At 41.4% G+C, this 12441-nt stretch overlaps 1 protein-coding gene across 1 annotated transcript in view; it reads right to left on the bottom strand.

The window, feature by feature from the left end:
- Positions 1 to 12045, bottom strand: part of LOC131996706 (uncharacterized) — a 97494-nt gene extending 85449 nt beyond the window's left edge. Inside the window, exons 1-2 of the mRNA XM_059366468.1 lie at positions 8791 to 12045; positions 7398 to 8118 (exon numbers count right to left, since the gene is read on the bottom strand). Coding sequence (XP_059222451.1) covers positions 7398 to 8118; positions 8791 to 12045 — 3976 coding nt within the window. The remainder of the gene's footprint in view (positions 1 to 7397; positions 8119 to 8790) is intronic.
- Between the last annotated feature and the right edge of the window lie 396 nt (positions 12046 to 12441).

Below are 12441 nucleotides of genomic sequence, written 5' to 3'. Positions count from 1 at the left end.
CGGATCAAATCAGTCTGTAACCTGATATAGCTGCCATATAAACTGGTCTCCCGAGTTGACATCTTTAGCCCATGAAAGCAGCAATTTTCGTCCGATTTAGTTAAAATTTTGCACATTCGTTCTGTTATGACTTCCAACAGCTGTACCAAGTACGGCAGCAGAATCCATGGTGGTGGGTCCCAAGATTCGACCCGGCCGAACAAACACGCTTTTACTTGTTATACCCTCCACCATAAGATGGGGGGTATACTAATTTCGTCATTCTGTTTGTAACTACTCGAAATATTCGTCTGAGACCCCATAAAGTATATATATTCGTGATCGTCGCGACATTTTATGTCGATCTAGCCATGTCCGTCCGTCTGTCCATCCGTCCGTCCGTCCGTCCGTCTGTCTGTCGAAAGCACGCTAACTTCCGAAGGAGTAAAGCTAGCCGCTTGAAATTTTGAGCAAATACTTCTTATTAGTGTAGGTCGGTTGGTATTGTAAATGGGCCATATCGGTCCATGTTTTGATATAGCTGCCATATAAACCGATCTTGGGTCTTGAATTATTGAGCCTCTAGAGTGCGCAATTCTTATGCCATTGGGATGAAATTTTGCACGACGTGTTTTGCTGTGATATCCAACAACTGTGCCAAGTATAGATCAAATCGGTCCATAACCTGATATAGCTGCCATATAAACCGATCTTGGGTCTTGACTTCTTGAGCCTCTAGCGTGCGCAATTCTAACCCGATCAGAATGAAATTTTGCACGACGTGTTTTGTTATGATATCTAACAACTGTGCCAAGTATAGTTCAAATCACTCCATAACCTGATATAGCTGCCATATAAATCGATCTTGGGTCTTGACTTCTTGAGCCTCTAGAGTGCGCAATTCTTATCCGATTGGAATGAAATTTTGCACGACGTGTTTTGTTATTATATCCAACAACTGTGCCAAGTATGGTTCAAATCGGTTCATAACCTGATATAGCTGCCATATAAATCGATCTTGGGTCTTGACTTCTTGAACCTCTAGAGGGCGCAATTCTTATCTGATTGGAATGGAATTTCGCACGACGTGTTTTGTTATGATACCCAACAAGTGTGCCAAGTATGGCTCGAATCCGCCCATAACCTGATATAGCTGCCATATAAACCGATCTTGGGTCTTGACTTCTTGAGCATCTAGAGGGCACAATTCTTATCCGATTTGAATGAAATTTTGCATGACGTATTTTATTTTTACTTTCAACCACTGTGTCAAATAAGGTTCAAATCGGTTCATAACCTGATATAGCTGCCATATAAACCGATCTGGGATCTTGACTTCTTGACCTCTAGAGGTCGCAATTATTATCCGATATGCCTGAAATTTTTTACGACGGATCCTCTCATGACCATCAACAAACGTGTTTATTATGGTCTGAATCGGTCTATAGCCCGATACAGATCCCATATAAATCGTTCTCTCTATTTAACTTCGTGAGCCCCAATGGGCGCAATTCTTATACGAATTGGCTGAAATTTTACACAGGTCTCCAACATAAAATTTAATTGTGGTCCGAACCGGACCATATCTTGATATCGTTTTAATAGCAGAGCAACTCTTTTCTTATATCCTTTTTTGCCTAAGAAGAGATGCCGGAAAAAGGACTCGACAAATGCGATCCATGGTGGAGGGTATATAAGATTCGGCCCGGCCGAACTTAGCACGCTTTTACTTGTTTCCTCTCTATCTCTCTCTCGTTCTTTACAATACTGGAGTTTGGATTGAAAAAAATACTAACAAGTAAAAGCATGCTAAGTTCGTCCGGGCCGAATCTTATATACCCTCCACAATGGATCGCATTTGTCGAGTTCTGTTCCCAGCATCTCTTCTTAGGCAAAACAAGTAAGAGCGTGCTAAATTCGGCCGGGCCGAATCTTATATACCCTCCACCATTGATCGCATTTGTCGAGTTCTATGCGGTATCTCTTTTTGGACAAACATAGAATTTTGAATAAGAACTCTTATGCTATTGCAGCTATATCAAGTTATAGTCCGATTCGGACCATAAATGAATACTGAACAGTCATTATGTAATATTTCAGTTCATTCGGGTAAGAATTGCGCCTTGTAGGGTCTCAAGAAGCAAAATCGGGAGATAGGTTTATATGGGTATCAAGCTATTGATCGATTCACACCGTATTAGACACGTATGTTGAAGGAGAGAAGCCGTTGTACAAAATTTCAGCCAAATCGGATTACAATTGCGTCCTTAGAGGTTCAAGAAGTCAAGATCCCAGATCTCTTTATATGGTAGCTATATCAGGTTCTATACTGACATAACGAAACACCTCATGCAAAATTTCAGCCAAATAGGTTGAGAATTGCACGCTCTATTGGCTCAAGAAGTCAAGACCCAAGATCGGTTTATATGGCAGCTATATCAAAACATGGACCGATTTAAACCATACTTAGCATAGTTGTTGGAAGTGCTACCAAAACACTACGTGCAAAATATCAATAAAATCTGACGAAGATTGCGCCCTCTAGAGGCTCAAGAAATCAAGACCCAAGATCGGTTTATATGGCAGCTATATCAAAACATAGACCGATTTAAACCATACATAGCGTTTTTGTTGGAAGTGATACCAAAACACTACGTGCAAAATTTCAATAAAATCGGATAATCGTATAGAGGGCGCAAGCCCTCTAGGGGCTTAAGAAGTCAAGACCCAAGATCGGTTTATATGGCAGCTATATCAAAACATGGACCGATTTGGTCCATTTCCAATACCAAGCGAACTACACTAATAAAAAGTATTTGTACAAAATTTGAAGCGGCTAGCTTTACTCCTTCGAAAGTTAGCGTGCTTTCGACAGACAGACGGACGGACGGATAGACGGATGGACATGGCTAGATCGACCTAAAATGATATGACGATCAAGCATATATATATACTTTATGAGGGTCCTAGACGCATATTTCGAGGTGTTACAAACAGAATGACGAAATTAGTATACCCCCATCCTATGGTGGAGGGTATAAAAAGGATACAAGAAAAGATTTGCTCTGCTATTAGAGCGATATCAAGATATAGTCTGGTTTGGACTACAATTAAATTATATGTTGGAGACCTGTGTAAAATGCCAGCCAGTTCGAATAAGGATTGCACCCTTTGGGGGCTCCAAAAGTAAAATAGAGAGATCGATTTGTATGGGAACTGTATTGGGCTATAGTCCGATTCAAACCATAATAATAACGTATGTTGATGGTCATGAAAGAATCCGTCGTACAAAATTTCAGGCAAATCGGATGGTAATTGCGACCTCTCGAGGCTCAAGAAGTCAAGATCCCAGATCGGTTTATATGGCAGCTATATCAGGTTATGGACTGATTTGAACCTTATTTGACACAGTTGTTGAAAGTAAGAATAAAATATGTCTTGCAAAATTTCAGCCAAATCGGATAGGAATTGCACCCTCTAGAAGCTCAAGAAGTCAAGTACCCACATCTGTTTATATGACAGCTATATCAGGTTATTTACCGATTTGACAACACGATAATGATAACAAAATACTACGTGCAAAATTTCATTCCAATCGGATAAGAATTGCGCACTCTAGAGGCTCAAGAAGTAAAGGCCCAAGATCGGTTTATATGGTAGCTTTATCAGGTTATGGACCGATTTAAGCCATACTTGGCACAGTTATTGGATATCATAATAAAACACGTTGTGCAAAATGTCATTCTAATCGGATAAGAATTGCGGACTCTAGAGGCTCAAAAAGTCAAGGCCCAAGATCGGTTTATATGGCAGCTATAGCAGGTTATGAACCGATTTGAACCATACTTGGCACAGTTATTGGATATCATAATAAAACACGTCGTGCAAAATTTCACTCCAATCGGATAAGATGGCAGCTATATCAAAACATGGACTGATATGGGCCATTTACAATACCAACCGACCTACGCTAATAAGAAGTATTTGTGCAAAATTTCAAGCGGCTAACTTTACTCCTTCGTAAGTTAGCGTGCTTTCGACAGACAGACAGACGGACGGACGGACAGACGGACGGACATGGCTAGATCGACATAAAATGTCGCGACGATCAAGAATATATATACCTTATGGGGTCTCAGACGAATATTTCGAGTAGTTACAAACAAAATGACGAAATTACAATAGTATACCCCCATCCTATGGTGGAGGATATAAAAATAGAAAAATGCACTCGCGTATGCTCAACTATTTGACGGTACTCACCTTTATTGACAAGTAATTGAAAATTGATGATGAAGACGTCGATGATAATGATGCTTTTAATGGCATCTTGATCATGCCAAAATGTATTTATCCGGTAAATACATAGTTTTTTACCCTGGGTATTTATGATTTTGCAGATATCTTGGGTATAAAAACATTTTCCAAACAGTTTTTGATGATTTCGTATTCTTTTTATATAAACCTGACCATCTGATCTCATAAAATCGGATTTGAGTTATATATAGCCGCTATATAGACCGATCTCCAGACTAATTTTTCATCCGAATTCGATGAAATTTGGCACAGTGAGTTCTGGTAGACCCCTACCCATATTTTGATATAGCTGTCATATAGACCGATCTCCCGATATAGTGTAATGAGCTTATAAAAGGAGGAAAGCTCTCTTGCAGGTGTATAGGGCAGGAATTGCATTTCTTGACCATCCAACATGTTGGATTTCAAGTACAATTTTCTGTCCAACAAAACACCCAGGTATTTTGCGCTTTCTGCGAATGGGACATTCTCTTCTCCCAAGAAAACAGGTGCCACCGTAGGTAACTTGTATCTCCTGTTGAAGTGAACTACTTCCGTCTTGCACGGATTTACGCCTAGGCCACTTTCGGTAGTCCGCTTTGCTGTTTCACGTAGAGCTTCCTGAAGTATATCTCTCAGAATGCTGGGAACATTCCCCTAACAGCAATTTCCATGCCATCAGCATGCGCGACCACAATTGTTTATGTGTGCGGGAGTGCACTTCGATCTGTGGGAAGATGGTGTATTGATTGAGTCCACTGCAAAAGTCAGAAGTAACACTTCACTAATGGCTTTGCATCTTCGTAAGAATGGTTGGAGAATATGTTCCCAGTGAACATATGAAAACAAAAGGAATGAGAAAAAGCAGTGGAGTTAGGATTGAACAAATATGCTTGGATTTTATTGAGGGGGAATACGTCTTACCAGTATGAAGATGAACAGCGAATGAGACAGAAGGCCTCAGATTTTTTTGCGGAAATATCAATTTTGATGGGTTACTAATCGCGGCGAAAAAATACGTCATTTGATGAAACGTCAAAACAAGATTGTAAATAATCCAATATGGTTATCTGGGGATTTTCGATAAACAAATTGGGAATGTAGTTTGACCGTAAAATATGTAGGGGTTTTGGATGTAAACATTCCGCCCCCCTTGCAGTATTACTGCAACAAATAGTTCGTACCACATCAGAATTGATTTTCCGTTTACAATTCATGTTAATTTAGTATTAAAAAATATAATTTCTACAAATAATTTTCAAATTAATTCGCTAGGTTAGGAAAGTTATGTAATTCATTGTACTCTTAAGGTTATAAATACTTCTTTGTATTTTCAATTGAAAATAGAAACTAGATTTGTATTTTTATAATAATTTTAAAATTATGTACGTATATTGAAGTGTTGGTGTTAGGTTACATTTGCTTAAGTGTTCAGTTTGCTATTTAGAGTGAGTTCAGTTTTGTTGGATTTCAGTTGATGCGAGTAATAATTCAAAGTGCAAGGTAAAAACTACATTGGGCAACTGCCATAGATGGTCCATCCAAACATAGTATTCTGGGCAGTTGGCAGACCAGAATGGTTGGAAATGCCTTCTCTTATCACTAAAGAGTATATGTCGATACCAAGTATTACATCTATGGGGCCTGGTTTGTAGAATGAAGCGTCTGCAAGCATTATATTGGTGTATTTGGCCTTTATGGATTTTGAAAGCAATTTGCCGGGTGTGCGCACGGAAATTCTATTAGTTACGCGGAGTGTAACCTCGATTCGTATGTCTGGATCGTACACGGATGCCAAAACAATTGGGCAAATTGTCTCTTCGTTTAGAGTAAGCGTTGTAAGTCCCAATTGGCGCACTAAACTTGAAGATATGCGGCTATATTGGGATCCAGTATCAAGCAAACAACGTACTCTGCATTTTCCTTTGTTACCTTCGATTTCCACAACCACGGTTGGGAGTAGCGTAACTGTATTCTGCTTTAGGATAGCAGATAAAGAAGCATTGGAAGATTTATTTTCACACGATTTCGACCTTGCAGTTGGCTTCAAATTTGGATTTGAATCCGGATTTAGTATTGGATTCGGGTTTGGCTTTGGATGTGAATTTGGAGTTTTTGAGCTTCGGGATTTATTTTTGGACTGTTTTTGTTGTGTAGAATGAGGCCGTCCTTTTTGGCTCCGAGTTTGTTGTTGTGCCTTGTGCATATGAAGTAGGCTGTGATGGTTTTTTTTGGCAGTACCGGCAACCAGTCGTTGTAAAACAAGAACCTTGGGAGTGCGAATGTGCCAAGCAGTTCTTACAGTAGCCGAATTTGTTTACCAGTTGAAGCCGTCTAATAGGTTCCATTTCCAAGAACTTTTTACATTTTCGGAGTGGATGGGTCCATCTACACAATCTGCATACATATTGCCCGGGCTTCTTACTATTTGGTTTACTGGCCTTTTGGTTACCACGCATTTTTTTTTGCTAGGATTGAATGTAGTTTTAGTACCAATTAGATTTTAATCAAAGGATTAAAGTGTTAAAAGGTGGATTCGTTAGGAAGAACGACTAACTTTGTGATCGGCCTTGTTATTTTACCTTTCTCGGTAATAATCTCGGCGACACGGACTCGACCATCTGAGCCTGGACACACTTTCGAGATTCTACCCAATCGCCAACAATTTGGGGGCAAATTTTCTTCTCGAACTACAACCAACGAATTTTCTTCCAAGTTCGCAGTGGGATTTTTCCACTTGTGGCGCTTGTGGAGCTCTTTCAGGTATTCGTCCTTCCATCGAATACAAAAATGTTGGTGCATAATTTTTAATCGTTGCCATCGATTCACGAGGGATAATGAGACATTTTTCATATTTGGATCAATAGGCGTTAAAATCGGAGCCCCAATCAAGAAATGACCAGGTGTTAGGGCCGATAAATCGGATGATTCTTGAGATATAGGGCAAAGTGGGCGTGAGTTCAAACAAGCCTCAATTTTAGACAGTAAAGTTTGAAACTCTTCAAAGGTGTGTTTGGAATTCGCCGCCACCTTTCGGAAATGGGACTTAAAACTTTTTACCCCTGCCTCCCAAAGCCCACCCATATGTGGGGCTCCAGGAGGGATAAAATGCCATGCTATACCCTGGTGAGCATATTTGGACTCAAGTAACTGCTGGGATGATTGGAGGAAATCTCTTGCCAAGACCTTGGACGCACCAACGAAGTTAGTGCCATTGTCGGAATAGAGATGGAGAGGACATCCACGCCGTGAAGCAAATCTAGTAAAAGCCGCCAAAAACGTGTTGGTGGACAGATCTGATGTGGGTTCCAAATGAATGGCCTTGGTCGCAAAACACACAAAGACACATACATAGCCTTTGGTGATGCGACAGCACCGGCCGGAATAATTCTTTATATCGAATGGCCCAGTGAAATCCAGACCAGTGTGAGTAAAAGGCCTGAAAATTTCAGTTCTTTCTGGAGGCAGTGCGGACATCATTTGTCGCTGACACCGTTGCTTATAAAGGATGCACGGTTTACATCTGTTAATAATCGTCTTAATCAAATTTTTAACTTTGATTATCCAAAATTGCATACGAAGCAAACGGAGAACCAGTTGGTTGCCACCATGAATGGAAATCTCATGGGTGAATTTAACCAGGAGACGAGATAACTGGCTACTATACGGAAGTATAACCGGATGTCTTTCATTATACGACAAGACCGGAGATGATGTCAGCCTCCCACATATCCTCATAACACCTTCATCATCCAGGAATGGATTTAAACTTAATAATGAGCTTTTGGAGGCAATAGTTTTCTTCGCAGACAGTGCCAAATATTCGTCGGGAAAGTAAGCTTTCTGAGTCATGGAGAGAAGGCGGTTCTGCACCATCAAAACCTCTGATGGTGAAATTGTTGCCCTATGCCTCTGGTGCTTAGATCGGTATTTTGGATGCGTGCTGTGGAAAAACCGATATATGTATGCAATAACCCGAATGGCTCTTGAAAAAGAGGAAAACCTTTCCAGGATGTCGTCAAAATCACGAAAATAGGAAAAATGGACCTTCACAGTCTTCCTTTCAAGCTCAATAGGCTCGCTTGAACACTCGCTGAGCTTTGGCCAAGCATGCTTGGGGCTACTTAGCCACGATGGTCCATGCCACCATAGGTTGTTATTCAGAAGTTCAGTCGGATATATACCCCGACTGGCCAAATCAGCTGGATTAAAGTCAGACCTTACATGATGCCATTTAGAAACATCAATAACCTGGGTGATCCTTGATACCCGATTGGCCACGAACGTCGACCAAAAACAAGGAGGTTTACTAAGCCAAGACAGGACAATAGTGGAGTCCGTCCAACAAAACACTGAATAATCCTGGATATGTAATTGAGGAAGTAGGTGGTCAAGCATTTCAGCAAGTAAAGTTGCCCCACACAATTCCAATCGTGGAATCGAAAGTGTCTTCAATGGTGCAACTTTAGTCTTACATGAAACCAAATGGACGGATGTTGACCCCCTCTTACTGACCCGAACGTAGAGTGCAGCCGCGTATGCCTTCTCTGAGGCGTCACTGAAACCATGAAACTGGATATCACAATCTGGGCTATACTCAAACCACCTTGGCACGACAATGGAATTTATTGACGGATATGCAGACTGAAAACATCTCCAGCCAGACAATGATTGTGGGGAAACTTCCTCGTCCCACTTTGTACCTTCGGTCCAAATAGTCTGCATAATCATTTTCGCTATAACAATGCATGGGGCCAACCAACCGGCAGGGTCAAAGAGTTTGGAGATTTGCGATAAAATTTCCCTTTTCGTAAATTTGCAATTGTCGGGAAATGGTGAAGTAGAAAAGTAAAATGAATCAGAAGATGCATTCCAGCGAATGCCTAAAGTTTTAGCAGTACTTCGGTCATCTAAATTCAAAAAGTCCTCGGAAAGCAGTTGGTCAGTAGAAAGGTCGGAAAGGACCATCTTGGAATTAGATGCCCACTTCCTCATTGAAAAACCAGCGGACATCAAAGCTCTAATAAGCTGATTTCTCGACTCAATCGCATCCTCAATTGTGTGGGCACCTGCGAGAGCATCGTCCACATACATCGAATCCCGTAATATATGGGCTGCTAATGGAAATGACTCTTTCACATCGTCAGCCAACTGCAGGATAGTCCTTATGGCAAGGAAGGGGGCACAATTGACTCCGAAAGTCACCGTATCGAGTTCGTAGTCAGAAATACTTCCATTAGGGTCTATACGGTGAAGAATTCTTTGGAAAACTCTATGTTCCGGACGTATTAGTATCTGCCGATACATTTTCGTTATGTCCCCGTTGAATACATAACGGAAAAATCTCCACCTAAGAATGAGCACGACAAGGTCATTCTGTAAAACAGGGCCAGCATATAAAACATCGTTTAAACTGACACCATTGGATGAGGGGGAAGAGGCATTGAATACCACCCTCACTTTTGTCGTAGTGCTCTCGGGCTTTACAACGGCGTGATGGGGTAAATAATAATAATCGCAAGAGTGTACATCTTTAGGGGCAGAAACCCTGGACATGTGCTTTAAGGACGTATATTCCTCAAGCACTTTGTCATACTCGGACTTGAAAACTGGATTTCGGAGAAGACGTGCCTCATTCCTTATGAACTGTGCCATCGCACAGTTTCTAGAGTGACCGATGTTAACATCCTCCGGAAAACCCTCCCTAAATGGAAGTGAAACCATATATCGGCCCTCTTTATCCCTTGTAGTAGTCGCTGCATACAAATCCTCACAATACTGATCTGAACGAGATAAAAACGTCTTCCTTGGAAGGTCTTCCACCTCCCAAAAACGGGAAATCAGTGATTCTAGAGCAACTTCACAAAAATAAGACACAACTCTAGGAGATGAAGGAATGGATTCAGAAGGAATTGGACCTGTAAGGATCCATCCAAATACAGTTTCCTGTGCAAGCAACGATCCACAGACTTCTCGTCTAATGCCCGAGAGCATTATAAATGGAAGAATGTCCCCACCTAGAAGAAGATCAATTTTGGAACTTTCATAAAACCGGGGGTCTGCAAAAGGAATGTCGGGCAAATCGACTAATGAGTTCGGATGAAAGGTTCTCGATGGCAGGCTTCCTGACAAATGTGGTACCACCAGTGCTGAAGCCCAGACCTCAAAATTCGGATCCACTATTGAATTTAACTTGAAACGGCATTCCTTCTGAACGGAGGCGGAAATTGTATTATTTAACCCCGAAATACTCGCACTCATACGTTTGAACGGCAATTTAAGCTGATTGAACAACTTCTCGGAAATGAAGGTACCCTCAGAACCTGAATCAACTAGTGCTCTTGCCAGATAATCCAAACCATTATGACAAATCTTCACCATAGCCGTGCCCAACAGAACCCCTTTGGAATGACTTGAAAAGCATGTCTGTATTAAACCACCTCCGGAATTAGTGGACTGTAGAGTACAGGAATTTGGTATCGGAGATGTGACAGAACTGGAAGTGGTATGAGCGTTCGTATCGGGCTGGCCCTGGGTCGAAGGCGTCTGTTCTCGGTGTAGTAAAGAATTGTGGCGTTTGTTGCACCTCAGACAAGAAAACTTACTCGAACAGTGTCTCACGGAATGGGATTTGGAAAAACAATTTAGGCATAGACCCAATCTCTTAATTTCCGCCAACCTCTGATTCACACTCATTTGCAAAAACTTAGGACACTTTCGAATAACGTGAACCTCATTAGGGCACAGTTTGCAGTTGGACTCAGAAACTTTATTCTGAAAAGCCCTTATGTTCTTGCCCCCGGACTTCGGGCATGACCTCTGCCCCGTATTAGAGCCAGTCGACATCGTGTCCTTTTTACGGATTTCGGACACAGATTCTAAGGTCCTATGTCGATTTGTCAGAAATGTATCGAAGACAGACCATTTCGGAATTAAAGTTTTGTCCTCCAATGTCTGTTCCCATAAAGTAAGGGTCACGTCAGGAAGACGACTGGAGCATATATAAATGAAAATGGGGTCCCAACTGTCAACATCAATGTCATAAAGCTTCAACATGGAGATGCAAGCATTTATGTCTCGCTGAAGAGACTTAAGTGCGCCGGCAGATTCTGAATGAATGGAAGAAATATTAAAAAGTGCCTTCAGTTGAGTGTTGACAAGAACCCGTTTGTTCTCGTACCGTGAACAAAGACTTCTCCAAGCCAAGGCAAAATTCTCCTGAGTCAAAGGGAATTTCCTCACTATCTCATTGGCCTCTCCCTTCGTCCTTTGAGTCAGATGAAATAGCTTCTCCACCGGACTAAGACGAGAATTCCGAATACAGACCGCCGTAAACATGTCCCGGAATGTGGGCCATGTGGGATAATCGCCACCGAATGTAGGAATTTCACATGGTGGGAGTTTAAATCCCTGAGGTTGATTCGAAGCCGTTGTAGAAATGGGTTGGGAGAGCTGTTGAAGCACCTCCCCTAAATGTTCAACGCATCGACAATAAGTTGAGAAAGCACTTCTAAACTTTGACTTGACCATTTCAACCTCAGAAGCCTTCTCGTCATTTCCCCCAAAAGGCATCTCATCCCCAACTGCCTCCTCTTCCAAATCGCCAAGGCATTGCTCGTAAACTGGCTTCAGCCTATCCCAAATTTCCTTGACTTCCTCCTTGTGCGTCTCAACAGCATAACATGAGGACAACTTGGTATGCTTATCATTAAGGAGTGCCTCAAATTCGACAAGCCTGTCAGACAATCGGATGAACTTATCCAAGGACATGATCGTATCTACATTCGATTGCCTTTATACAATCTCAAAAGCACCGTGGGAAGGCAGTAGATAAAAAAAATGTGGGGAAATGCACAGCAAACCAAAAATCGACTAGGTCGAATAATTCTGTTCCTTAACAGGAAGTCTCTATTCAAACAGATTTCGCCCGTAGACAAAATATAGAATTAATTCCTGTTAATCAAACAAAGCGTAAAATGTACCTTCGAAACACAAAAGTATCTAGTCACACTGAAAAACCAAGAAAAAGAATATTCAACCACAAATGGATCCCAACAGAGATTCAAAAACATAAGTCATAGATACATCGCTAGGCTAAACTGCACTAGTGACGTCATGAATCAGCTGTAGCCTTATTCAAAACTGTTGGGGGTCAATAACCTCGAA

Source organism: Stomoxys calcitrans, chromosome 1, assembly GCF_963082655.1.
Source record: "Stomoxys calcitrans chromosome 1, idStoCalc2.1, whole genome shotgun sequence".
NCBI classification, from domain to species: Eukaryota; Metazoa; Arthropoda; class Insecta; order Diptera; family Muscidae; genus Stomoxys; species Stomoxys calcitrans.
Note: the sequence above shows the minus strand (reverse complement) of the source record. Positions and strands in the feature narration are given on the sequence as shown.